The sequence below is a fragment of the Saimiri boliviensis genome, chromosome 2 (genome assembly GCF_048565385.1).
Source record: "Saimiri boliviensis isolate mSaiBol1 chromosome 2, mSaiBol1.pri, whole genome shotgun sequence".
Classification (NCBI taxonomy): domain Eukaryota; kingdom Metazoa; phylum Chordata; class Mammalia; order Primates; family Cebidae; genus Saimiri; species Saimiri boliviensis.
Window position 1 is genome coordinate 240,263,115 of NC_133450.1, and position 27,675 is coordinate 240,290,789.

The 27,675-nt window shown below is 51.8% G+C and overlaps 2 protein-coding genes across 28 annotated transcripts in view; one reads left to right on the plus strand and one right to left on the minus strand.

Moving 5' to 3' along the window:
* Positions 1-21,736, plus strand: part of FANCC (FA complementation group C) — a 225,565-nt gene extending 203,829 nt beyond the window's left edge. The window contains exon 16 of the mRNA XM_039474662.2: positions 1,815-21,736. Within this exon, the coding sequence (XP_039330596.1) occupies positions 1,815-1,958 (144 nt within the window). The 3' untranslated portion in view covers positions 1,959-21,736. The remainder of the gene's footprint in view (positions 1-1,814) is intronic.
* Positions 21,737-22,414: 678 nt separating this feature from the next.
* AOPEP (aminopeptidase O (putative)) overlaps positions 22,415-27,675 on the minus strand; it is a 375,128-nt gene continuing 369,867 nt past the window's right edge. For 15 of the 27 annotated variants that reach the window (XM_039474659.2, XM_039474655.2, XM_074395605.1 and 12 more), the window contains one exon: positions 22,415-22,871. In XM_039474659.2, coding sequence (XP_039330593.1) covers positions 22,710-22,871 — 162 coding nt within the window. In that variant the 3' untranslated portion in view covers positions 22,415-22,709. Of the gene's footprint in view, positions 22,872-22,911; positions 26,385-27,675 lie in introns of those variants that run through there. The other 12 variants (XM_074395623.1, XM_074395619.1, XM_074395618.1 and 9 more) reach the window with 7 other exon arrangements.

Genomic DNA, 27,675 nt, shown 5'->3' on the forward strand with positions numbered 1-27,675 from the left:
CAGAACTCCATCCACGAGGCCCTGCCCAGTGTCCCTGCAGTTCTCCTGCCTCTCTGGCTCTTGGTCTTTCAACAGGAACTCTGGCTTGCCCCGGCCATCCACTCGCTCCCTTGCTTGTACCTGCAGGAGGCCAGCACAAAGCAGAGGACAGTGTGGAGTCCAGCCCTGGGGCTCCACCTTCTGTCCTCACCTGGATTCACACTTCTCCCTCTCCTGCCTCCTGTTGCTAGGTCACAGCAACAACAGCAGCAGTTAGCAAGATTCTGAGATGCACAGTTCCATTCTTTAGTCGTTGGAACTCAAAATGAATTGAACCCACTCTTGGTGCACCAGCCAAGGTCAGCAGGGAGGCAGGTTTTCCAGGCGGCTGCAGAGCTGTGGATTTTTGCATGTTACTAGAGACCCGGGATGGGGCCCACCTAGGAGTGTTGGTGTCATGTAAGGAAGATGCAAGGTTGGATTTCTAATGACAACTTGGCCTTGCTTCAGACGTGGCTGAGCCTGTCACCGTGGGCATGGCCAAGCCTGTCACCATGGGCATGGCCAGCCCCTAAGCAGGGGATAGTCCTCCCGCTCAGGGTCTGGGTGGCAAATTAACTCTGAAAGGGGTCCACAGCCAGCTCACATTGTTTCCTTGATGAAGGACAGGCTGCATCTGCTGAAGGCCATCAGCATTATGTGCCTGTCATTTCTGAGTGAAAACCAAGTGATAGTAATACACACCCAGGGACACACTGGCATGTACCAGGGCTACAGCCTGAGCCCCCGTGTGGGCTGCACTGACCCCGGTGGACTGGCTGCAGGCCCTTTTTGCTGCCAGCAGCAGCAGGGGGAAGGGAATAGACAAATGTCACAGTCTGTCCCACATCATTTACTCTTAGCCCTGCGTCCCCATGCCTCACATGGTGCACATGCCACAAGAGGCTCCGTTTACTGGTGGTCACCAGGTGGAAGGCCCAGTTCTGAAGAGTGTGGCAGTAAAACTAGAATAGTCCCAATAGTCTGGGAGTTCACCCTCCCAGAATGGCCCAACGCAGAGCCCTTCCAGAGGAAGTTGGCCTTGGGCTGCTCTGGTTAATTAAACATTTGAGGGTTCTATATGAGCTGATACACACTAAATGAATGTCGATGACTTTCAAAAACTTAAGGCTTCTTAATACTGCTTGTGCCTAAACCAGAAATTCCCCACTCAGATTCTTACCCTTCCCTTTTTTCTCAACTCAGTTTTTAGGAAAATACAGGCACCAACAAGTATGAATGCCTTGAGGCTGTGTCTCCTGCTCTCCTGTGAGAATCAGGTGTTAAAGCCTTAGAGGCCTATTAACAAGCAAGTAGGTCCGGTTGCTTGCCCAGGAATGCCAGATTCCTGGGCTGTTTCTGTGAAAGCAGGTGGCATTTTCCAGTTCTCATATTTGTGTGAGCCTTTTGCTGAAAGTCAAGTCACGGCATGCTCATTTGCCTTTGTTCCCCACAGCCGATCATCCCACAACTTGTGACTGGCATTCTGAGAAATGCTTCTGATTGCGAGCAGCGCTTGTCTGTGGCCTTTGTGAGTCTGAGGCTGTTGGCAGCTGAGCTCCATGTGAGGAGGCTTATTAGGAAATGGCACCGCTCACTGTGCAGCCGGCCCTGGAGACAGACTCGCCGTGCTAATCACCTTGAAAACCAGAGCCGTCAGTGCTTTGCCTTGGAACTGATGGAAATGCTAACTAGGATGCCTTTCAGGGACGAGGTGGTCACGCTCCGTCTCTGGACAAAGGCACAAGTCTGTCTGAAAAGTGTTTCATTTGCCTTTTCTTCTGCCCTCATTGCAGATGGCTCGCACTGCTGAGATAACTCACGAGATCATTGGCTTTCTGGACCAGACCTTGTACAGATGGGATCGTCTTGGTATTGAAAGCCCTAGATCAGGAAAACTGGCCCGAGAGCTCCTCAAAGAGCTACGAACTCAAGTCTAGCAAGGCACGCAGGCCGTGTGGGTGCCCGGCATGAGGGATCAGGCTCACCAAGGCCACAGGACAGGTGATGACCCCATGGCCGTGCATTCGTGGAGTAAGTGTTCTCTGTGGGCTGTGAGAATGAGCCGTACATATCTTGGGAAGATCTGCTAGTATCTGTTTTACAAAATGCAAAGCCAGGTCCCTCAGCCCAAACTCAGTCAGACATGTTCACCGATGACTTGAGTGAGCCTTCAGCCCTCCTCGTGCCTGCCTGTCCAGCTGGAGAATGACTGGAGCAAAGGCTTGGGTGGGAGAACAGGTTTCTAATTTTCACCCAAGTCAAGATGCACATCTATTATTTAAAGATTCAAAGTCTGAGAACCAAGAATTTGGTCATGGACCCTTAAAGAATTTAGAGAGAATTTAGCGTTTTCCATGCAACATTTTTTAGGAATCAGGGATGTGATATAAAGCCACATATGAAGTCTTGCTGTATGGAGAAATTCATCATCCAAGGGGAGTCTGAGTGGGGAATTTCTGGTGTAGGCACAAGCAGTATTAAGAAGCCTTACGTTTTGAAAGAGTCATCGACATTCATTGAGTGTGTGTCAGCTCATACAGAACCCTCAAATGTTTAATTAGCCAGAGCAGCCCAAGGCCAACTTCCTCTGGAAGGGCTCTGCGTTGGGCCATTCTGGGAGGATGAACTCCCAGACTATTGGGACTATTCTAGTTTTACTGCCACACTCTTCAGAACTGGGCCTTCCACCTGGTGACCACCAGTAAAGGTGGTGTCTCCCTGGACCTGCCTGACAGGCCATGGGAGCAGACAGCACACCCAAGCCAGGGCCTCCTGCACACCCTTTCCACTTTGTATTTGCTACATGCTGACTGCCACCAAAGAGCTGCTGGGACATCAGAGGAGCCGGCAGGCGAAGGTTAGAGGATGTGTTCCAGAAACATTAGAAGACAGGATTAGCAGCAGTTGGTTCTCTTGTTAAACCGAAATGGGAATTGGAAATTCCTGATAAAGAGTGGGCCTGGCTGGTGCCGGGGCTCACACCTGTCATCCCAGCACTCTGGGAGGCCAAGGCAGGTAGATCGCTTGAGCCGAGTTCCAGGCTAGCCTGGCCAACATGGCGAAACCCCATCTCTACTAAAAATGCAAAAATGAGCGGGGTGCAGTGGCACGCACCTGTAACTCCAGCTACTTGGGAGGTTGAGGCATGAGGATCGCTTGAACCCAGGAGGCGGGAGTTGTAGTGAGCTGAGGTCTAGTCACTGCCTGGGCAGCAGAACAAGACACTGTCTGTTTTTTAAAGAGGCATTGGTAGTCTAATCTCAAGGTTAATACTTACTTCATGTCAGCAGAGGATTCTTTTTCCTTTCAGAGTCACTCTGGAATTGTATTGATTGTACATTCTTTTGTGTCTATTCTGTTTGTCGAGTGAGTCAAGACTCCTTCTGTCCGTTTTGATTTCTGTGTATTAGTAGTCTCTGCGTCTTGGCTCCATTTTGAGGTATGAGCGAAGTTTCGCTGGATTAGAGGTTAGCCTTTACGGAAATTCCTATTTTCGGTATGTGGCAATGCTACTAGATCCACCTGAAGATCTGGAAAATTCCAGGAACTTTTGACCTGAGCCTTTCTTCTGAGAAATGCTGCAGTCAGAGGGTATGCTGGTGAAATATTCTGGTGGCAGTTGCCATCGTGGTCATTGCCTTCATATAACATGCTTTGTCAGAGATGTGGGGGTTGAAAAAGGAGCTGCATGCCTCGCTGGAGTTGAGGGCCTCTCTCCTGTTCTGACTTTGAGCCAGAGCTTGTGGCTGGGCCATGGAAGCTGTGACTCCTCTGCGGACATGGTGGTAGCTAGGAACCCCTAGAGAGAGGGGCCAGTGGGACCAGGCCTCCTGGTGTGGTGGGGGTGCCTGGGACGGTCCTCCACCCTGTCCTGTGGTCCTGTGTAGAGGGTTGGCCTCCCTCGTCCTCCTGCCAGGCCTCTACCCATGCCTCTTCCGTCTTCTCCGACTGGCACTGGTGAAGGTCGGTGTCTGGAAGACTTCTTCCTAGTCTGGAAGCCCTGACCTTGTCCTGTCCGGAGAATCTCCCAGTTCCTTCACAGCTACCAAGTCCTCTTGTAGGCAGTGGAGGCAGCCTTGCCAGTGGTACTTTCCTGGCAACCAGGGGCTCCTGGGTGGGAGGACTGTCCCTCGGGGGACGTGGCACTGAAGTGCCTGCTGGCTTCATGTGACCCTTTCCCTTCCCTGGCCTGAGAGATGCTCAAAGGTGGAGAGCCACGGGAGCCACCCTCTGCTGTTCCCTCCACATCTGGGACAGATGGCAGCCGAGGCTGTGCTCCTAAGTTCACCTCCTCCTCCCGTTGCCTTCAGTCTGGGAAGGGGGCTCTGAGTTTTCTGAAAGAAGTTCAGGGAAGCAGGCCCCAGAGGAAACGGGCCCTGGGCCATGCCGCACCTGAAGCCATGCGCCCTGCCTTGACTGGGGACTCCCCCGTGCAGCTGAGATGGACCTCCCAGCCCCGCACGGGCCCTCAGTCCTCTCTCCCGGGGCCTCCCCACAGCATGGCTCTGACTGGGAGCCGTGGTCTCGGCAGCTGGGATCCCAGGGCCCTCAGCGGGCAGTCTCCCCTGGGTTTTCTGTCGGGGCCACCAAGAGGCACCAACCTCGGTCTCCCCACAATGCCCGCCGGCCCTTCTGCCCGAGGGGCGCGGTATCCTGCAAGGCTCAGGCCCCGGGGTCCTCTGTGCTGAGCGGGCTTCCCAGGGAGCGGGGCTGCCGTGTGGTGATGCTGCGTGTTGCAGCAGCACTGGGGACGAGCCTGGGCGCAGCAACCCCATTAGCCAAGGCAGGCCGGGCAGGTGCGGTGTCTCAGCGAGGCGTGGCCCAGAGGGTGCTGACAGCGCTGGCGGGGAGCTGCGGGGAGACTGGGATGCCAAGGCCTGGAGCCTCCCTGGAATTGAACCGGGCCGCGGTCTTCAGAGATGCCACACGGCCGGAATCGGACCTTAACCGTCTGTGCAGCCTGGGGAAGTTCTTCTAGACTCTCTGATAGTTTTTGATAAAGCATGCAGGTAAAATCACCGCCCTCAGAAGGGGTGATCAGAGAGAGCCAAAAATGCAGAAGAGGCAGAGAGTGCCCCTCCAGCCAGGCTGTTACTCACCTGGACTCCGGGTCGTCTGTGGAATTTTTTAGCTCTTTAAAATCTGTAATTCGCTATTTTTTCATTCTAAATAAAAATTCAGTTTGCACCTAATGTATCCGTTACATATTATAATATGTCTCTGGGGAAAAAGCTCTCCCAATGCCCCCCAGTAGTGGAAGCTTCGGGCCTCACAAAACCTCGATGTGCTCTGGAAAAGACCAAGATGGCTTAGCCTCTGGGCTTGGGGACCTTGATATCAAATACCTAAAAACTAAGGGTCCTGTCACCAAGGAAGAAGGGGAGGCCTAGGGGGAAGGCAGCTGCTAAACCCACGTGACGTGCATTTAATAGGTGCGTTTTCTCTAAGCCAGGCGTGACCACGAGCCTCGCTTGAGTGGTTCTGTCCTCTCCTGGTTCCTGACGCTGGAAGGCCTTGTCCCACGAGCATGGCCCACCCACTCCTGCTCCACTGGTTCACAGGCTGCTGTCCCCTCCCCCTCCAGCCCACAGGCCCTTCTGGGAGGCCTGAGTGATGCCGCCAGGGCGAGCAGTGCTGCGGCCACCCCAGGCCCTCCGCTCCAGCGGGCGTCTGGGTGCTCCCTGCACTTCCGGATGTGGGACGCTGGGGCCCTCCCAGGGTCAGGAGGGATCTGACGGAGCCGACGGGAAGCGCCAAGATGCTCCTGAGGAGCCTCCTGCTGGAGCAGTCGTGGTCGGCAGGGTTCTGTGGTTCGTCCCTCACCCTGTCCCGTCCAGTGTCTAACTGGTAGGACGAGGTGCTGGGACAGAAATGGGAGTTAGTCCAGGGAATGCGAGGAAACCAAGTTTTCTGTTGAAGTGGAGAGGTTACGAGCAGGGCCTTGATAGGGAAGCCGGAGAAGATCGGGCCTTGGTGAGCCCGGCAAAGTGAATCCACCTGAAACGCAGCAGAGTCAAAACCGAACCTGGCCCTACACTGCCCAGGGCACGGCGGCTGCGCCGGAGGACGTGCCGTGACAGCAGATGTAAGGGATGTTCTCATTCGATAAGGAATCCACAGCTGCTCTGCTTTCCCAGGAAGAGGAGACACCGAGTTCCCCGTGCTTCTCTCCTCATCTTTTTCTTCTTCTCCTTCCAGCCCAGGACCACCTCCCCCAGCCCGGGGCTCTGGTGCTGAAGTTCTTCCCTCTGTCAGACGCTGGGAAATCTGTCGTTCTTGTCCAAAAACCCTAAGTCGTTAATCATCACTAAGCCATTTTACAACCGAAGAACGAAAATTAGGTATAGTAAGTACAGGATGTACTTTCAAGCCTTCTCCTAAAATCCAGTTCCATGATTCGCTTATACCATGGGTCCAAATCACCCCTCATGTGCGAACTGGTAACAGAGAGCTCAGAGCAAAAGCCTTCCCTCCCCATCCTCTCGTGGTGTCTTACTGCACTTGGCAGGGAATTTGTACATCCAGGACTTTTGGTTGCAAGCAACAGAAACATGCACTGAATATTGAAAGTAAAGCGGAACTGATGAAAAAGGTATTGGGCTGACAAGGCCTGGTGTGAGCCAACCAGCAACAGTACCAGCCTCGTTTCAGATGCTCTGGCAAAGCCAGTCCTGTCGCCCAGCCCTTCCAGACCTCACTCCTGGGAGAAAGACCCTTTTGCCCACTCCTTTCAGCACTCCTGCCTGGGTGCATTTGATGGGGGAGCCTGGGTCACAGGTCTGTACTTGGGATGCCAGGGATGCCAGGAAAGCAAGTATCTGGCTTCTTCAGCTTCTGTGCCATTACTGGGTCCCTTGGATACCACTGAAGGTATCACCCAACTACAGCAAGGCGCCAGACACTGGCCAGACGGAGACAATAAAAACGTCTGCAGTTCCATACAGCATCAATGCTTTAGGCTGTGTCAGAGCATTTTAGAAGGCAGTGTCCCATGAGACAGCCCAGCAGCCAGCACTGGATGAACAGGCAGAGGCGGGCCTTCCCCGAAAGCCATTTTGTAGGCACCTAAATCTGGGTTCCTCAAACGCAGCACCATGAGCACTCTGGACCAGATGCCTCTTTGTTGTGGGGGTGTCCGGTGCACTGCAGGGTGGTTGGCCGCAGCCGCTAGATGCCAGTGCACCCCTCCCACCAGTGGTGACAAGACTTTCTCCAGACATTGCCCAGTCCCCCTTCCAGCTATGACTGCTGTGCCTTCCCTTCTGGAACGGCATCCGGGACACAGACACTAACGGTTGTAGACAGAGAATTAACTTAGAAGAAAACCAGGCAACCTGATGCCAACATTCATATGGACAGTAAACACGAACAGCCAGGCACGTTCCGAAAGTGAAGTGTCACGAAGCGCGCCGCGTACAGACGCATACGTTGCTGTGAGCTTCTCATGAATGGAAACGTGGGAGGGGCTGAAGGGGCCCCACGGCTACAGCCAGCGGCCAGCTCTCAGGCCTCGTGGGCCGGCCTCCTCCCAGCTCTCAGGCCTCGTGGGCCGGCCTCCTCCCAGCTCTCAGGCCTCGTGGGCCGGCCTCCTCCCAGCTCTCAGGCCTCGTGCGCCGGCCTCCTCCCAGCTCTCAGGCCTCGTGCGCCGGCCTCCTCCCAGCTCTCAGGCCTCGTGGGCCGGCCTCCTCCCAGCTCTCAGGCCTCCTGCCAGCTCACGTGCTCCTCCTCTTCGCGTGATCCCCTCCTGGTAGCCTCCCCTGGACTCCATCGAGGCTGGAGCCTGTCCTGCCTGTGGCTTCACATGGCATCTCTGGGCAGAGGGGCCACACCTGCTCCTGGATTGCCAGCTGGGATAGCTCACTGCCTATTGGGAATCGACACCAGCAGTGTGAGGACTCTCTAGACTTACCACATCCCAGGCAGGCCCACCAGCCCTACCTGCCTCCTGCACCCACCGGCTCCCTGCATTCCATCCTGGCAGGACAGCCACTCCATCCTGCCAGACTCAGGGCGAGCTCCGAGGTCACTCTTGACCCCTCCCTTTCTCCCACCGCCACATGCAGCCCGTCGGGAAGCCTGGAAGCTGGCCCTTTGTCACCCCCCAGCACTCACTGCTTAGGCTTTAGACATCATCTCCCAGTTAATAAATGTGTATGTGTACAGAATTTACTATAAGATAAAGACATTGCCATCAACAGGGAAAAGATGGCATCAGGAGTAAAACTGTTACCGAGAAAGCTCCCCAGCCCTCTGCCTTTCCCCAGGGTCAGCACCTGGAGCATAGCTCGTTCTGGGATCTGTGTGTTCTGAGAAGCCTCTAGCAGCTCTGCTTGGGAGAGACGGGGAGACTGCAGCCACTCTGGGGGATGCTGTAGTAGATAAATAAGGATTTAGCTTATGAAGTTGAAGCTCCCTCTAAAATGCAGCAAGTGCTTTCTGACCTTTCATTTAGAGCTTCTTGCTCCCCAGTGGTTTTCATCCTGTCCAGCCTGGCCTCGCCCTCCCAGCGCGCCCACCCCTGTCTGCAGGTTCAAAGCTCACACTGCTCGGGGCAGACTCCCCAGTCCTGCGGAGGGAGGAAGAGGAGTGGAGAGGATGCCGCTCTGTGCGAGGTGGGGACAGGACCCAAGGCTCCAGCACACCCCTGCGGACTTCCATGCCTTCTTTCAGGCTGGGCCACAGGGACCCTCACACATCCCCCTCAGCAGTGCCTGCTTCAGAGGGAACCCTGTCCATGCCCAGTGCAAAAGCCAGAAACCTCAGGAGAAAAGGCTGCGAAAACTGGCCATACAGAAACCAGAAGCAAATTAACAAAAATACTTAAATATACATGGTAAACTGAGGGAAGAAGCATTTGCAGCGCACAAAAAGCGAATTTCCTAACTTCTGTAGCACTTCTACAAATCAGTAAGGAAACAGCTGCCAGCCCTCAACGCACGGGCAGGGACATACACAACACTGAACAGGATGGCAGGGCCTTTCCACAGTGTGGCAGAAGCCCAGGTGCGTCCGATCATCTCCACAGCTGCCTGGGAAACACTCAAGGCTGATGCTGCCATGCTGGTGACAGAGAGCGGAACAGGCAGAGGAAGGGAAGGGAAACCGCTACCGCCTTTTCAGAGGACAATTTGTCAAATATCCAAATTTGTCAGCACCATAAGAGAAGGTGAAAAAATAAAAAAATTCATCCTGGGAACGGTATGGTAACCTAGAACTCTGATCTAGATGTTTACCCAAAAGAATGGAAAGTAACAGCTGAGGAAATCCGGGCCCCCATGTTCTAAGCAGCGCTCTCCACCACAGCCAAGGAGTGAGCCAGCACAGAAAGGAAACACTGTCAGTGCACACAGCAGGACGGGCCTCCTGAGCACGCCACAGCATGGAGGAACCTGAAAGACTTCATGCTAAGCGAGATCAGTCAGATACAAAAGGACAATTTTTTTTTTTGCATTTTATGTTTTGGGGTACATGTGAAGAACATGCAAGACTGTTGCATAGGTGCACACGTGGCAGTGTGATTGGCTGCCTTCCTCCCCATCACCTACATCTGGCATTTCTCCCCATGCTCTCTCTCCCCAACTCCCCACCCCCTGCTGTCCCTCCCCTATTTCCCCCCGACAGACCCCAGTGTGTGATGCTCCCCTCCCTGTGTCCATGTGTTACTGTTCAACACCCACCCGTGAGTGAGAACATGTGGTGTTTGATTATCTGTTCTTTTGTCAGTTTGCTGAGAATGATGGTTTCCAGGTTCATCCATGTCCCTACAAAGGACACAAACTCATCGTTTTTGATGGCTGCGTAGTATTCCATGGTGTATATGTGCCACATTTTCCCTGTCCAGTCTATCATCGATGGACATTTGGGTTGGTTCCAGGTCTTTGCTATTGTAAACAGTGCTGCAATGAACAATCGTGTGCATGTGTCCTTACAGTAGAACAATTTATAATCCTTTGGATATACACCCAGTAATGGGATCGCTGGGTCAAATGGAATTTCTATTTCTAGGTCCTTGAGGAATGGCCACACTGTCTTCCACAGTGGTTCAACTAGTTTACACTCCCACCAACAGTGTAAAAGTGTTCCTATTTCTCCACATCCTCTCCAGCATCTATTGTCTCCAGATTTTTTAATGATCGCCATTCTAACTGGTGTGAGATGGTATCTCAATGTGGTTTTGATTTGCATTTCTTTAATGACCAGTGATGATGAGCATTTTTTCATGTTTGTTGGCCTCCTGTATGTCTTCTTTTGTAAAGTGTCTGTTCATATCCTTTGCCCACTTTTAATGGGCTTGTTTTTTTCTTGTAAATCTGTTTTAGTTCTTTGTAGATTCTGGATATCAGCCCCTTGTCAGATGGGTAGACTTCAAACATTTTTTCCCATTCTGTTGGTTGCCGATTCACTCTGATGACTGTTTCTTTTGCCATGTAGAAGCTGTGGAGTTTGATTAGGTCCCATTCGTCTATTTTGGCTTTCGTTGCCAATGCTTTTGGTGTTCTGGTCATGAAGTCCTTGCCTACGCCTATATCCTGAATGGTTTTGCCTAGATTTTCTTCTAGGGTTTTTATGGTGTTAGGTCTTATTTTTAAGTATTTAATCCATCTGGAGTTAATTTTAGTGTAAGTTAATTTTAGTGTAAGGGGTCCAGTTTCTGCTTTCTGCACATGGCTAGCCAGTTTTCCCAACCCCATTTATTAAACAGGGAATCTTTTCCCCATTGCTTGTTTTTGTCAGGTTTGTCAAAGATCCGATGGTTGTAGATGTGTTGTGTTGCCTCCAAGGCCTCTGTTCTGCTCCATTGGTTTATATCTCTGTTTTGGTACCAGTACCATGCTGTTTTGATTACTGTAGCCTTATATATAGCTTGAAGTCCAGTTGTGTGATGCCTCCTGCTTTGTTCTTTTTGGTTAGACTTGACTTGGCTATGCGGGCTCTCTTTTGGTTCCATATGAAGTTCAAGGTGTTTTTTTCCAGTTCTGTGAAGAAGGTCATTGGTAGCTTGATGGGGATAGCATTGAATCTGTAAATTACTTCGGGCAGTATGGCCATTTTCATGATACTGATTCTTCCTAACCGTGAACACGGAATTTTTCTCCATCTGTTTGTATCCTCTCTTATTTCGTTGAGCAGCAGCTTGTAGTTCTCCTTGAAGAGATCTTTTATGTTGCTTGTTAGTTGTATTCCTAGGTATTTTATTCTCTTTGTAGCAATTGTGAATGGCAGTTTGTTCTTGATTTGGCTCTCTTTAAGTCTGTTACTGGTGTATAGGAATGCTTGTGATTTTTGCACACTGATTTTGTATCCTGAGACTTTGCTGAAGTTGCTTATCAGTTTCAGGAGATTTTGGACTGAGACGATGGGTTCTTCTAGATATACAATCATGTCGTCTGCAAATAGAGACAATTTGACTTCCTCCTTTCCTATTTGAATACGCTTTATTTCTTTTTCTTGCCTGATTGCTCTGGCTAGAACTTCCAATACTATATTGAATAGGAGTGGTGAGAGAGGGCATCCTTGTCTAGTGCCAGGTTTCCAAGGGAATGCTTCCAGTTTTTCCCCATTCAGTATGATATTGGCTGTTGGTTTGTCATAAATAGCTTTTATTATTTTGAGATACATTCCGTCAATACCTAGTTTATTGAGTGTTTTTAGCATAAAGGGCTGTTGAATTTTGTCAAAGGCCTTCTCTGCATCAATTGAGATAATCAGGTGGTTTTTGTCTTTGGTTCTGTTTATGTAGTGAATTACGTTTATAGACTTGCATATGTTGAACCAGACTTGCATCCCCAGGATGAATCCTACATGGTTATGGTGGATAAGCTTTTTGATGTGCTGTTGCAATCAGTTTGCCAGTGTTTTATTGAAGATTTTTGCATCTATGTTCATCATGGATATTGGCCTGAAGTTTTCTTTTCTTGTTGAGTCTCTCCCGGGTTTTGGTATCAGGATGATGTTGGTCTCATAAAATGATTTGGGAAGGATTCCCTCTTTTGGGATTGTTTGGAATAGTTTCAGAAGGAAACTCCTCTTTGTATGTCTGGTAGAATTCGGCTGTGAACCCATCTGAACCTGGGCTTTTTTTGGGTGGTGGGCTCTTAATTGCTGCCTCAACTTCAGACCTTGTTATTGGTCTATTCAGGGTTTTGACTTCTTCCTGGTTTAGGCTTGGGAGGATGCAAGTGTTCAGGAATTTATCCATTTCTTCCAGGTTTACTAGGTTATGTGCAGAATTGTTTGTAATAATCTCTGATGATGGTTTGTATTTCTGTGGAATATCTCCTTTATTGTTTTTTATTGCATCTATTTGATTCTTCTCTATTTTCTTTTTTATTAATCTGGCTAGTGGTCTATTTTGCTGATCTTTTCAAAAAACCAGTTCCTGGATTTATTCATTTTTTGAAGGATTTTTTGTGTCTCTATCTCCTTCAGTTCTGCTCTGATCTTAGTTATTTCTTGTCTTCTGCTAGGTTTTGAGTTATTTTGATCTTGCTCCTCTAGCTCTTTCCATTTTGATGATAGGGTGTTGATTTTAGATCTCTCCTTGCTTCTCATTTGGGCATTTATTGCTATATATTTTCTTCTAGAGACTGCTTTGAATGTGTCCCAGAGATTCTGGTATGTTGTGTCTTCATTCTTGTTGGTTTCAAAGAACATCTTTATTTCTGCCTTCATTTCATTGTTTATCCAGTCAACATTCAAGAGCCAGTTGTTCAGTTTCCAAGAAGCTGTGCAGTTCTGAGTTAGTTTCTGAATTCTGAGTTCTAACTTGATTGCACTGTGGTCTGAAAGACTGTTTGTTATGATTTCCATTCTTTTGCATTTGCTGAGGAGTGATTTACTTCCATTTATGTGGTCAATTTTAGAGTAGGTGTGATGTGGTGCTGAGAAGAATGTATATTCTGTGGATTTGGGGTGGAGAGTTCTGTAAATGTCTATTAGGTTTGCTTGGTCCAGGTCTGAGTTCAAGTCCTAGATATCCTTGTTAATTTTCTGTCTTGTTGATCTGTCTAATATTGATAATGGGGTGTTAAAGTCTCCCACTATTATTGTGTGTGAATCTAAGTCTCTTTGTAAGTCATTAAGACCTTGCCTTATGTATCTGGATACTCCTGTGTTGGGTGCGTATATATTTAGGATCATTAGCTCTTCTTGTTGCATTGATCATTTTGCCATTATGTAATGTCCTTCTTTGTCTCTTTTCATCTTTGTTGGTTTAAAATCTATTTATCAGAGACGAGACTGGCAAATCCTGTTGTTTTGTTTTGTTTTGTTTTGTTTTGTTTTGTTTTGTTTTGCTCTCCATTTGCTTGGTAATCTTCCTCCATCCCTTTATTTCGAGCCTTTGTGTATCCTTGCATGTGAGATGGGTTTCCTGGATATAGCACACTGATGGGTTTTGGCCTTTTATCCAATTTGCCAGTCTGTGTCTTTTGATTGGGGCATTTAGCCTATTTACATTTAGGGTTAATACTGTTATGTGTGAATTTGATCCTGCCATTTTGATTCTAGCTGTCTGTTTTGCCCATTAGTTGATGCAGTTTCTTTATTGTGTTGATGCTCTTTACCTTTTGGTATGTTTTTGCAGTGGCTGGTACTGGTTGTTCCTTTCTATGTGTAGTGCCTCTTTTAGGAGCTCTTGTAAAGCAGGCCTGGTGGTGATGAAATCTCTGAGTACTTGCTTGTTCACAAAAAGCATTTTATTTTTCCTTCATTTATGAAGCTTAGTTTGGCTGGATATGAAATTCTGGGTTGAAAGTTCTTTTCTTTAAGTATGTTGAATATTGGCCCCCACTCTTCTGGCTTGTAGGGTTTCTGCTGAGAGATCTGCTGTGAGTCTATTGGGCTTCCCTTTGTGGGTAACCCAGCCTTTCTCTCTTGCTGCCCTTAGCATTTTCTCCTTCATTTCAACCCTGGTGAATCTGAAGATTATGTGCCTTGGGGTTGCTCTTCTTGAGGAATATCTTTGTGGTGGTCTCTGCATTTCCTGGACTTGAATATTGGCCTGCCTTGCTAAGTTGGGGAAGTTTTCCTGGATAATATACTGAAGAGTATTTTCCAGCTTGGATTCATTTTCTCCGTCACATTCAGGTACACCTATCAAATGTAGATTAGGTCTTTTCCCATAGTTCCATGTTTCTTGGAGACTTTGTTCATTCCTTTTTACCCTTTTTTCTGTAATCTTGCCTTCTTGTTTTATTTCATTGAGTTGATCTTCAACCTCCAATATCCTTTCTTCTGCTTGGTCAATTCGGCTGTTGAAACTTGTGTATGCTTTGTGAAGTTTTTCATGTTGTGTTTTTGAGCTCCATGAATTCACTTACATTCCTGTGTTGTTTATTCTCGTTAGCATTTCATCAAATCTTTTTTCAAGGTTCTTAGTTTCTTTGCATTGGGTTAGAACATGTTCTTTTAGCTCACAGAAGTTTCTTATTACCCACCTTCTGAAGTCTGATTCTGTCATTTCATCACACTCATTCTCCATCCAGCCTTGTTCCCTTGCTGGTGAGAAGTTGTGATCCCTTGTAGGAGGAGAGACGTTCTGGTTTCAGGTTTTCATCTTTTTTTTTGCACTGGTTTCTTCTCATCTTTGTGGATTTAGCCACCTGTCGTCTTTGTAGTTGTTGACTTTCAGATTGGGTCTCTGAGTGGATGCCCCATTTGTTGATGATGAAGTTATTTCTTTCTGTTTCTTAGTTTTCCTTCTAACAGTCTGGCCCCTCTGCTCTAAGACTGCTGAGGTCCACTCCAGGCCCTGCTTGCCTCAGGATTACCTGCAGCGGGCTGCAGAACAGTAAGGGTTGCTGCCAGTTTCTTCTTCTGCTATCTTTGTCCCAGAAGGATACCTGCCAGATGTCAGTCTGAGCTCTCCTTCATGAGGAGACTCTTTGGATATACGGGGGTCAGGGAGCTGCTTGAGGAGACAGTCTGTCCTTTATAGGAGCTCAAGTGCTGAGCTGTGAGCTCCATTTTTCATTCAGAGCTGCTGGGCAGGTACATTTAAGTCTGCTGCAGCAGAACTCATAAACCCCTTTTTAAATTTTTTTCCCCCAGGTGCTCTGTCCCAGGGAGTTAGGGCTTTATTTATGAGTTTCTGTTGTGCTGCTGCCTTTTTTCAGGGCTGCCCTGCCCAGCGAGGAGGCAGGCTAGTCACTGTCTGCCTGCAGGGGCTTTGCTGAGCTGCTGTGGGCTCCACCCAGCTGCCATGTGAACTTCCCTGCAGTCCTGTTTATACGGGTGTAGTTAGAACTGCCTCAGCAATGGCGGCCCACCTCTATAATGGCGCACTCTCTCTGTAATGGCAGACTGCCTCAGCAATGGCAAACTACCTCCGTAGTGGTGGACTGCCTCAGTAATGGTGGATGCCTCTCCCTCACAGAGCTGGACCATCCCAGGTTCAGCTGTGCTTGCCGTGAAACTCTCAATCCCGAGCGTTTCCAATTGCTGTTTTTTTGTAGGGGTGGGACCAGCCGAGCCTGATCACCTGGCTCTCTGCCTCAGAGCCCCTTTTTTTCTCTTTTTTTAGTTGAATGGTCGACTCTGTCTCCCAGGTGTTCTGGTCACCTGTTGAAAAGGTGCTGGAATCTGTGTGATTTCCTATGCGGCAACCCACTGCGCCTGCTGAAATAGCCACACTGAGATTTGTGGCGCTTTTTTGCCCAGGAATCTTCTGGCCTGGCTCCCTGTTTAAATCCCCTTTTTAATAAGATGAATGGGTGACTCTGTCTCCCAGGAGCTCCAATCACCACCAAAAATGGCTCCCGGACCCGTGTATTTTGTATGTAGAGCCGCCGTGCCGGGGCGTTGGCAAAACAGCCATGCTGGCAAAAACAGCTGCGCTGGTGACCTGTAGGGCTCCTCTGCCTGGGAATCTCCTGGTCTGTGGGCAGTAAAAATCCGTCTGGAAATGCAGTGTTCCGCTCACGCTCTGCACTTTCACTGGGAGCTGCAATCCTGAGCAGCTCCTAAGTGGCCATCTTGGATCCCCTCCAGGACAAATATTTTATGATGCCTCTCATATGACCTCCCTAAAACAGGCAAACTTCTGAGGCAGGAAGCTACCCTGGGGAAAGGAAGTGTGGAGTGAATGTTGAATGGTTTCCATTTCACTGGGGAAGGTGAAAACGTTGCGCAGGCGGATGGTGGTAAGCTGCGCAACAATGAAGGCACTGAAGCTGCTGAGCTGGGTCCTCACACGTGGTTACACTGGTCAGTCCTATGTGTATTCTGCTATAATTCACATTCTTCCTGAGCCTCCCTGCCTAACCCTAAACTAAGCAAAGACCCAACTACGATTGAAAAAGATTATATATCCTCTCTCCAAGGAGCAGACACCCAGTTCTGACCGCGCTCCCTCCACTGCAGACCGCAGGGATCCGTGCTAGCGTGCACATCTAGGGCTTTCCCTGTGCAGAGATGCTGGCGCCTGTGCCCATGCATGTGCAGGATGCGATAGCCAGCCACTGGGGCAACTCAGAGGTTCACGTAAAGACATAAAAAGGAAACAGGGAGAGGGAGGAAAGGGAGAGACAGGAAGAGAAAGAAGAGCAAGAAAGAAATGAGAGAAAAAGCCAAAGCCCACATGCAAGAAGTGCACACTCTTACCCTCAAGGCCAAGCCTGCTGTCGGCTTCACATTTACTCACCAGCAAAGTCAGCTGAAGTTTACAGAGGAGGAAATGCAAGCATGGGTAGGCTGAGCAATGTGCCCAAGGTTATACCGTGGCCACCTAGCAGGGCTGGGACTTGAACGAAGCCCCTGGAAGGCTGGGTGTCTCTGCCTCTCGAGTTACGGGGTGTCCATGCAATGGAGCCATCGACACAGAGAAGCAATGTTATGTATGAGCCAATCCAGACCCGTGCACACCCTATGCCACCCTCCGTGTATACAGCAAGGTCTGCACACGTGCTCCCCACTGCTGGGGTGGAGACAGTCATCACCTTCATTACAGTGACAGTCTTGGGGAAGAGACTAGGTGAAAAGGTGGAGAAAACTTTTTTTTTACATATTACCTGTATTTGTTTGCATGTGTCATCTATGAGAAAATAAGTTGGCATTATCAGAATTTCCTAGAAAAAGACCACTTATTATGGCTGCATGCATGTGCCTTGACATGTACCCTGAGGACTTGAGCTTCTTGGATGCCCCCAGTTGGAGAAGGTTGTGGGCCGTGACCCAGCTTTCCAAAGACGCATCCTCCATCTGCCCCGGCCCTGTGCTCGTGACGCCTTTCCTGCAGTGCTCAAGGCAATCCTGCCTCAGCTGTGCTAACACCAAGTTTCTGCAGTCGCTTCCTTGGCAGCATTTAATTTAGCAAAGCAGATACAATCACGAAACTGTAGTTCCTTCCCCATAAATTGTCTGTCTTTAAGCCCAACATAAACGCGCACTTGTTCTGTTCCATCAGCAATCACTGAAATGGACTCCAGCTTCACCTCGGAGTTACTCCTATAATTCACGTTCTCCTGAGCCTGCCTCCCTGAACACAACTGCTGCTGAAGTCCCTGGGGCCTTAAATCATGGGGTCAGAATGTGGAAACCCCAGGCATTAGGGGTGAAGTGTGGTGTCTTAGCCTGACTTTCAGAGCTCGCCAGGAGCATCTACTCCAGCCTTTAGGACAGACGCTTGTGTTCTGCCAGACCTCCTGAGGCAAGGGAGGACTATGAGGTCAGAAAAGAACTTTCTGGAACTCGGGACTCTTGGCAGCGAGTCAGGGTCTGACCATGGGCAGCTTCAGCACCCCACCCATACCCCACTGGCAAAAGCACCTCCTCGGCTAGGCTTTAAAGTGGCGGACGGATTCCACAAAGGCCCAGGCTGAAAGCAATTACAGGCAGGAGCAGCACAAAGCAAGCTTAAGAAAATGGAAACCACAGGGTGCACACCCAGACGAAGCCACAGATGAGCTGTCTGGGCAGGCGGCCCCAGGCAGGATCAGAGCCGGGCACTCATCTCCCAGGTGGTCGGCCTGCGGGAGACGGAATGGACAGGCCCCCTGGGAGCAGCCCCACCCCCACCCCCAGGTCCCACTCGGCAGCAACCACCAGGGTGAGGGGTGGCAGAGCAGCCAGAGGCTGGGTGGGACCGGGTGGGGTGGGAGGGTCTAGCAGCTGCCCATCCCCTTTAAGTCCTGGGGCTAAGCCAAACCCTGACCTTGTTTTTTCTCAGCCAACACTGCAGGGGCCAGACTGGTTCCTTGTGAGCTGTGGGGACTAGACAGAACTGTGTGGCCACAGGAGTCCTCTGCATTTCTGCGTTTGGCCCTGCACTGCACGCACACAGCCCTGAAGAGGCTAATGGTGCCATCAACAGCTCACAGGCCACACCCTGGTGGCAGCAGCTCCCAGCCTCTCCTCTCTTCTGGGTCTATGTGAGAATCACAGGGATCAACCCCCTTTTCCCGCCCCAGCCCCAAGAATGGCTTCTTGGGCTGGGCCTCGTGGGGGTCACAAGCCAAGTTGGTCTTGGGACATCTGTGGCTTTATGGCGGCTTCCTTCCACCCCAGGCTCGGATGCTGTCTGGTCATCCCACTGGAACAGAAACGCCTATCAGGGGATCAATCTCCCAGACAGCAGGGAGGCTGGGAAGAGATCTAGAAACCCCTGCCCCTGAACAGTCCTGACCGGCCTCTCCTCCTTTTCACCTTGTAACCCTCCGGCGCCCAGGCAGCGAGGCCACGGTCATTCTCCACAGGCGCTGGGGACGACCCTGGGAGGTCCAGGCAGTTCTTCCAACCTCCAGGTCCCCCAAACCTCTCGGACGACCACCATCTCATTGCCGCCATGCGGAGTCCCTGCCGCGGCTGGGCCTGCACAGAGTCTGCAGTGGTGCGGCCCCAGGCACCGGCTAATCCTGACAAAGTGCTGGGTGGCACTCCAGTTCTGAAGAATGGGTGTGGTGGACCCTGGGGCCTGTGCACCCAGAGTTCTGCTTGGAAGGAGCCTCTCGGGACAGAGGACCCCTGCCAGGTAGGTCTGCCTTGCCGAGGAGCACCCCCTTCCCTGCCAGCACTTCCCCCCTACCTGCCTCCACCCCATCCAGGACCCACGTACGTCCTGCACTGGCCCCATCTATAGAATGAGGAGGTGCTTGGCCTAGAACTCAAAGTCTAAACACGCCGCCCGTCGAAGGCGGCCCTTGGCCTTGCTTCCGGCTGCTCCGCGGGCCCCGGTGGCACAGGTCCCTCCCCGCCAGCCTCAGGCCTGCGGTGGGCTGCTCCGGGCTGAGCGGAGGTGGGGGAGCCGCACCCTCCCCGGGCGCCTCTTCGTCGTTGGGGTCACGTTTTCTGGCCAGGCCTGTCTTGGGTGTTTGGCCTCCGTGCTGCAGACAAGGTCACCTTGCCTGGGATGGAGACATTATTTCAATATTTCGGTTTGAAATTCCAGTAAAAATAAATGCTTTAAAAGCCTTTAATCCTCAAATGGATGCTGAGCTGGTGACCCGTCTTCCCCGGTGACTCCTTCCCGAGCCCTCCCTTGCCCCCGGCTGTGGCCCAAAGCCTCGGGCCAGGGAGGTCCCCCTGTCCCCTGAACCCTGGCAGGGAGGTGGGGGCTGCCCTTCCAGGCCGGCCCAGGGTACTGGCGAGGCCTGCAGGCGACTGAGTGCAGGGTGTGGTCACTGCCACTTCCTTTAATCATGGGGGCCCTCTGGGCTGGGGTCACCCTCAGATGCCTGGCTACCTCCCCTACTGCAGCAGGCCCCGGGCCCAGTCCCAGCTCAGACAGCTGGAGGCAGCAGCAGGGGACACTTCCTGAAGGTTGGGAAGAACACTGGCATCTCTGTGGCCTCGGGGGGAAGGGCTGGACCCCCGAAGGCAGCTGTTTTTTCTCCTGGAGGACAGTGGCAATTAACCCATTGAGTTGCTGCCTCTCTCTGATCTTTTATTAAACCTGGCAAACCCAGTTAAAACTGTTCGTGCCTGACCACCCCTCGGGGGACACATGGCCCCGTCACGCTGGTGGCTGCAGGCCACAGGGGCCAGGGCTCGTGTTGCTGGCACCTGCCCTCCGGCCCCTCCAGTGCTGTTCAGCCCCACCCAGCTCTAGGGCATAGCCATGGGGCTCCCCCACCCCATGGCATCACCTCCCAGTCATTTTACCCACAGCCTAAGCAAGCCCCATGTGAGCAGGTGTTTCTTGGCTTCTACCTAGACCAGGGAGCCGATGGCGTCTTGTGGGGACCCTGCAGTCCTGGATCCGTCTGCTCCGTGGAGGCACTGGCTTGTCGGTAAGAAGGTTGTTCCTGTCATCATTTATTTCTTACAGCCTGTTAGAGGGTGGGGGGAGCTAATATCGTCACATCTGCTTCTCGGAGGGCCTGTGACAGGTCCTGCCCATGGTCGGCCAAGGGGGAGCTGCTGAGCTGAGGCTGGGAAATGGCACTTAACGGTAGATTCAAGTTCAGGGTTCCACGCTTTCCAGAGCAGGCCACAACCCCACCCAGCCAGCCCTTCCAGAGAAGGCCAACAAGGGCCTCTCAAGTCCTGGCTGCTGAATGTGACGGGAGTGTCCCCCAGGAGTGCCTGGACATGGAGGCCTCCGCAGACGCTACTCAATGAAGGGCCCACGGAGATGGGGGCACTGTGGCGTGGAGGAAGACCCTGAGCCACGTGAGCCTGCGTGCAAACCCGGCCACTTGGCAGGTAAACCCACAGCAGGAACTCGGGTTCCCTGGCACACTCACGTCCTGCCCGCCCGCCTTCCATCACCCAGAACAGTGTCCCCTGCAGACACTCCTGCTCTCTGAAGGCGCTGTGCTGGGCTGAGGAAGATGGCGAGCCTTCGTCCCATCACACGCCCTTTGATCTCAACTAGTTTCTGATGTGACACTTAAAAATGGAGGAGTGCTGGTCAGTCCTGTCTTTCTCCTGCTGGTCCTGAGACCCTGGTTGGCTCGCAGGCTGGAATCTTGAGGGGTCTTTGCCAGGCCCTGGCCGGAGGCTCTCTCAACTCTCTCAGGAGATGCCAGAGGAGCAGCTGGCAGAATCCAGAGTCTGCTGAGGCACAGGTAGAAGACGCTGAGGGAGTCGCAGAACCTCAGGGAGCCTCCTGCCTCCTCCCTCATCTCCAGGGACAGCCCCAGCATGGGCAGGACGCTCCAGGTCTGGAGGCAGCAAAGGCCGACTCTCCTTGCAGGACCTCAGCCAAAGCCGTAACGCCAGTGTCCGGTTCTGATGAGGTCCACCAAATTAATGTCACCCACTGGCTAGATCTGCAGTGGTCAAAGCAAGCCACAAGACTTGGTGACTCAGAGGATTAGCAGTCTTTGTGCAGAACCCCAGCTATTCAGCAATTCAGCTTTGCTTTAGCGATTTCTAAAGAAGACAAAGCAAGGTCACCCCAAACCACTGGGCCGGTAAGTTCAGCTTTGCTTTAGTGGGCCGGTAAAGCCGCCCGCAGCTCTTGAGAGGTCCAGGTACCAAGCATCCGCACACAGTGGGAGTGGGACCCCTGCAGGACAGCGCGGCCAGCGCTCCCAGGGGAGGTGGGGAGGGAGGGGAGAGAGAGCGAGAGAGGAGAGGAGAGGAGAGAGAGAATACACTATTAGCTGGGTGTGGTGGCACATGCCTGTAGTCCCATGTACTCGGGAGGGTGAAGCTGGAGAATCACTTGAACCCCGGGGGCGGAGGTTGCAGGGCGCGCTCCATTGCACTCCAGCCTGGCAGACAAGAGTGAAACTGTCTCAAAAAAAAAAAAAAAAAAAGAAAAGAAAGCAAGCAGAGAAAGCATCATTTATCCTAACTTTCCACAGGAAGCAGTGGTTGTGTATTTATTCAGCTATAAGTCAAGTTCCGAGTCTTCCTCCGCAATGGCACAGCCAGCCATGCAAAGGCATGTGAGAGAGAGAGCAAATCCTAGGAACCTTTATGAATCAGTCACTGGCATGGGAGGGTGGTTCTGGAGGCCAAGGCTTTCCAGTCCAGAGCTCCTAATGAAGATCCATGGTAGAGCCCTTCACCCCAAATAGGACGGAACTCAAGGCACCCCTGGAGCCAGACAGAGGAGACTGTGGGTGTGGTCAGGGGCACTCGGGTTCAGCCCAGCCTTGCACAGGGCCCCTGGCTGCACCCATTTCTATGGCCTCCTCCAGGCATTTTCAACCACCTTGCCTCATGGACGGTGCCCAGGAAGCTCGGTGCCCAGCTTCTGTCTTGAAGCACTGTGGAGGAAGAAAAAGCACACCACCCGACTCCCACAGTGACCGAACATGCCCAACCTCTCCATGTTGTAAAAGTGCCCACACCCAGCCCAATTTCTTTTGCTTTCAGGCTTCTAAGAGAGTACTACCTTGAAAATGACAGAGAAACGAGTGAGGTAGGGAAGGAACACCAGAATGTGGAGAATACCTTTTTCTTGTTATTTTTAAGCAGCATAAAATTCAGAAGCAAACACAAATACAAAGAAAACCATTACATTTATTAATAATGTATCTTAGATTCTCATCCCATAGTTTTACATCAAATGGCGCCCACTGGTCTCAGTACAGAGGAGCTGTGCGACTCTGAAATTATAGAAATGTCCACGTCCGCCCATGTGCTGAGCAGACTGATGTAAAAGTTCAGCAGGTTCCACTGTCTCTCAGGTACCTTTCATCATCTGTGCAGAAGAACTCAAAATCCCAGAGCAGCTCCACTCCAGGTCCAGGGCGGGAGGCTGTGTTTATGAGAATCTGCCTTTTGTATGTGCCCGGCTAGGACCAGCCTCTGGGAAAGGGAAGCACCGAGATGTGAACAGTGCTTCGGGCTGATGGCTTTCGCAGCCACATAATCCCTCCTTTGATGTCGAGGGTCAGTGCAAGCCTGGTCCCCCAGGCTAGGAGGAGATGAATGAAAGAATCTCGCTGTGATCTTTCCTGAAAAGGAAACAGCAATAACATTTATTACCCAGTCACCGGGAGGAATTCTCTGTGTGCCTCTGCTCTCCACTTTCAAGAGAAGACTTTCATCACAAGACAAGGAGGAGACCCAGGCCCATCTCACAGCCCTGTGTGACACTGGCCTTCTCACACGTGGCCGTGACACCAGCAGGCTCTCCTGAGCCTTTACGTACGTGATGGCTGCTAGGAGGAGTTCCCAGTTCCGACCTGCATCCACTCTAACTGCTCTCGGAAAGTCTCAGCTCGCTGTGGCGGAGCTGGGCCCTGCCTCCCTCACCCCTGGGGGCAAACGTGGCCCGCCAACCCCTGCGCTGGCCCTGTGTCCCGCCTTCAAGCCATAGGGTTTTCCGAGTCTACAAACCCCCACACCACAGGAGCACATACAGATGAGGGCACCGAGGTGCCGCTGGGCAGGGGCAGACGCAGGCCTGTCTGCCACGAGTGGGAGCCCCAGCTCTCCTGAGCCTCGGGCACTTACAGACACGAAGGCTTTTTGCTCAAGGGCTCGACTCCTGTTCCTGCTGAACTGAGCCAGTGTGTAAAATGAGAACTGATATCAGCTCAGTAGGCACCGGAGGGCGGGTCCAATCGACAGCCCGGAGAAGCAGCGCCTCAGCTGGGAGCTCCGTGGGCACTGTTCGCTGGCGCAGGAGACGCGGAGGCCTGGACTGCAATACAAGAGAGAGTTCACCGCGCCCGGAACGACATCAGGAGCTCCTCCGAAAGCCCCGCCCTACCCCGCTCACACGCCATGAGCCACCACACGGTTTCACTTGACTTATGTGATGCATTTGGTTTTAGTTTTTTGTAAGAATAATTTTTGCAACTTTAAATACATTTGACCTTTCAGACAGAGGTCTGATTAGTGGACGTGTGTTTCTGTGGACAAAAAACTTAAGGACTCGGTACACGGCTTGCATTCCCGGCAGGAGACAAGTGCATCCAGGGGCCAAGTGATCTCTCGTCCTCCAGGACCGTGCTCTGCACCCGAGCTGACTGTGCAGCAGCGGCCAGCCCGGCAGCAACGGCCTCCGCCCCAGCGGCTCCAACTTAACTGTCCCCATCTCACCTTCTCTTCAGGTGCAGAACTTAGCCACTGTGAACAAAGCGGAAACCAATCACTGTTCACCAATCAGCTAAGCTCTGCACCTTGTCAGAGAGGTCATCGCTGGGCATAAATAAAGGGCCGGTGAGCATCTTCCTCAGCTGGTGGCTTCTTTTGCTTCCAAAGAGCTACAGGACGCACCTGTTCTCCAAACTGCGGCGCGCGACTATGGTTTCTGGAGGAGCAGCCAAGGTCGTGGCTGCGTGGTAATCCCTGGCAATGTGATTTTAATCTTAAGTCACAAATCAGCATGCCAGGAACCCAAGCAGCCAGAGCACCCGAGAGCAGCGCCGTGCCCCGTGCCCCGTCTGCACGCACCGGGCTTCCGCGGAGGGACGCCGGCGACGCTGCCGCCTTCATGCTGCTACACTAGCAAACGGGCGGAGTTTCTGTTCTTCATTTAGTTGGCAACCTAGAGGTATCATTTTTTTGAATCAAAGGGACACAAGAGACGACCATAAAAATGCAAGAGCAGCTTTGGCGCTGATGAAAAATGCAGTGACAGAATTGCTAACAGCAGCTGTCCTCGCTAAGTTCACTGCCTCTAACCCTTGGGGACAAGATCCCTTCTCACCAGGCACGGATTCTAGCTGCCCTGGGAAGCCTTTGGGGACTCTCAGGCTGTGAAGGTCCCCCTGCTGGAAGGGTCCTGAGAGAAGTCCTGGCCACTGTTCCTCATGGGGACCGGGCGAGGGGGGGTGCTTGTGACCCCTGGAATCATCTGGAGGGGTGGGGACAGGAATGAAGATGTCTGGGAGTGTGGACGGTGGAGACTTGTGATCAAGATGACTCCTTTGTCTGGACAAAAATTCCCCATCAAGAGTGGTGAGGGGTGTTCCCTGTGGTGCTGCTGGAAAACCTGGAACAAAAGGACTGATCAACGGACTAGCTGGCCTTGTAGTTCACACACTTTAACACGAACTCCAAAGCAACAACAAAACTCAGGAGAAACACGGTTCACTCATTACTACGTGAGGCTGGCAGTGAGGTGAGGGTGCAGTCTGCACCGCCGGCCCTTCTCGGGGGGAGCTGGGTCACGTCTGCAGCAGCCGATTCGCCTGGAGACATCCAGGAGTACTTCGCCCCCCTCCCCACCCACGTTTCTCTTTCCTGGCACACATGGTTCCTGACTCTTCTGGAATAATATGATCATGCTTAGAAAAAACTTTTTATTTCATTAAGTTCTTTCATAGAAATAAGCTACTTAAACATATTACACAGAAATAGTTTTCATAAGCATAAAACATTAGACGCAAACTCAATGTCCAAAAATGAGTGAAGAGTATCAACACCAGATACTCAATATCCATGAAAAATTCAATTACAGCTATAACATGAAAAATGCTTGAGATCTGGTATTTTTTTGAAAAGATGCAAAATTAGACATCCCCTATTATATTACATAAAACATTGAAGTAAAATGGAGAAAACAAATGATGATTGTTAGAGAAAAAAAAAAATGATCCCACAGTTGTCCTAACACAACTAGATGTACGACTGCTAGGTTACGGAAACCCACATTAAGCAATTAACTGCTACGAAGTAAAATCTAACAGGTTAATTCCAGGCACAATTAACAGAGGAAGTGATTTAAATAATCTAGGACTCACTCCAACATAAACCAGGGGAGAAATTCTGCTCCAACACAACAAAGCAAAAAGTAGGACCTGCCCTCAAGACACGGAGTCATGGAGTGTGGTACGCGTGCCGCGTGCAGCGTGCGTGCTACCTGTGTGTGCCGGGTGCGCCTGGAGAGCCGGACAGCCCACGGAACCTCCGGTTCACACATGGCTGGAAGAAAACAACTGCCTGCCCAAGCTAGGCTCTGGAGTCACACGGCCACTGAAACGCCCGTGTCAGCCGCGACCTTGAGGACTGGGCCGGCGCTGCTGCCAGGCTTCCCACTCACCTCCAAACCTACTCACGATGTTCCCCCACAATGTTTTTTCCTACAGATTATAAAACCTGCAGTGGCCAAAACAGTCTCCAGGAGTGCCGCCGTGCCTTCGGCGGACAGCCTCTGCTTCCTGGTGACTGCCCCACCCAGGCGAGGTGCTCCAGGGACCTGGGGCCCCCATACCAGTCCAGCACCCACTCGGCCTACTCTCCAGGCCCCCGGCCAGGGAGCCGACTACTGATGCTGCAGGTGGTCTTGGCTCACTATTCGGCTTATTTAGTTGGCTCCTAAGAGGAGTATCTGGTTAGAACTAAATGACAGAAAGGAAAGGGAGAGAGTCACCTCGTTAAAATAACATTTCGGCCACCACTTGGGCTGAGGACCTATCCATGTGTTCCTTGGTCCGCTCGAAGCACCTGCGGGCGAGCTGCTGCTGTCTGGCGTCCTCGCTCACCATCAGCTCCCCGTAGAGGTACACGCCCATGGCCTGCAGGGCACAGAGGCCAGAGGGCATCAGGCTAAGGCGCGGGCACCCACACACACGTGAGCTCCACACACACATGCTTGTCTGGAAACTGCAAAGACCCCAGTGAAAACAGAGGCCATGGGGTGACTGTGCTTCTGGAAGCTGCAGTCTGCAATCCCCATCTCCGCCTTGTTCTCAAACCCCAAGGAATCCTCAGCTCCCAGTTCTCTCCACAGATTCTGATGATTTCACTGGTGACAGAACGATGAGTGAGCATTCCCACCGTGCTGGGCGTGTCAGGAATGCTCTGAACAGACAAAGACGGTTCCCAGAATGACCACGCAGAAGGCCTATGTGGCACTGCAGAGGTGCAGGGCTCCTGCCCAAAAAAGTAAGTCCCTAGAAGTCGCTGGTCTGAGCTCACCCGGCCACTCCCTGCCAGGGAAATGAAGGGCACGGCACGCAGCAGCCGCGGCGAGGGCGCATCACGACACCCGCAGAGCCGCCCACCCCGCCTGTGCTTTCCTCCACAGCCCTGCACGACAGTCCACACCAGCTCTGCTGCTTGGGAACAATGCCACAAAGACTCACATCTGCACTTTTCCTATATTTTTAAAACAGCCAAGGATGTTCCGGGAGATCCAAGGGCCCCTCTGGATCTGCCTGCTGTCTTGTACCAGGCTGAGTTAACGCCGTGAGTTACATTTTGCGGGAGCAAACGAAAAGAAGGGTCTCAAAGACAGCACAAGAGCACAACTGCATAGTTAAGGGTTCAAGAGTGCTTTCCCAAAAAAGCCCAGACACGGCGATCCTTATTTGACAAAGATCATGATTCTGAACGTCTGCAGTGAATTCTGGTCTTCACAATAGACCTGAGAGTTGCTCCTCAATTCTGCCCTCCTCATACTCCTGTACGTTTTTCCAGACGCCTCTTGCTCTGCTGTGCAAATGTGACATTTCTTCTGGTGCGAAGGCATGTACTTTGCTTTGTGGGAGTAACAAGGCCTCAGGCCTCACTGGCTGGCGGTCCCCCACACAGAGACCCTGTCAGAAGTCCCTTTGTCTGCCTCACTCCCACGTCCACCCCAGCGGGAACACAGCTCCATGCTGTCACCCACAGTGCTTGGCAGGCCGCGTGTTCAGGGCCGCGGGGGTGGGGGTGGGTGTGGGAGGCCACGACCTGTCACAGGACACCTGACTGGCGACCCTGACACATGCTGTGGACATCGGAGGCGGCCGACGAAGGTCCCCTCAGACCGCGCCTGCAGGCACACTGCCTGTGGACGCCTAGGAAGGCGACTGCTGTCCCTGG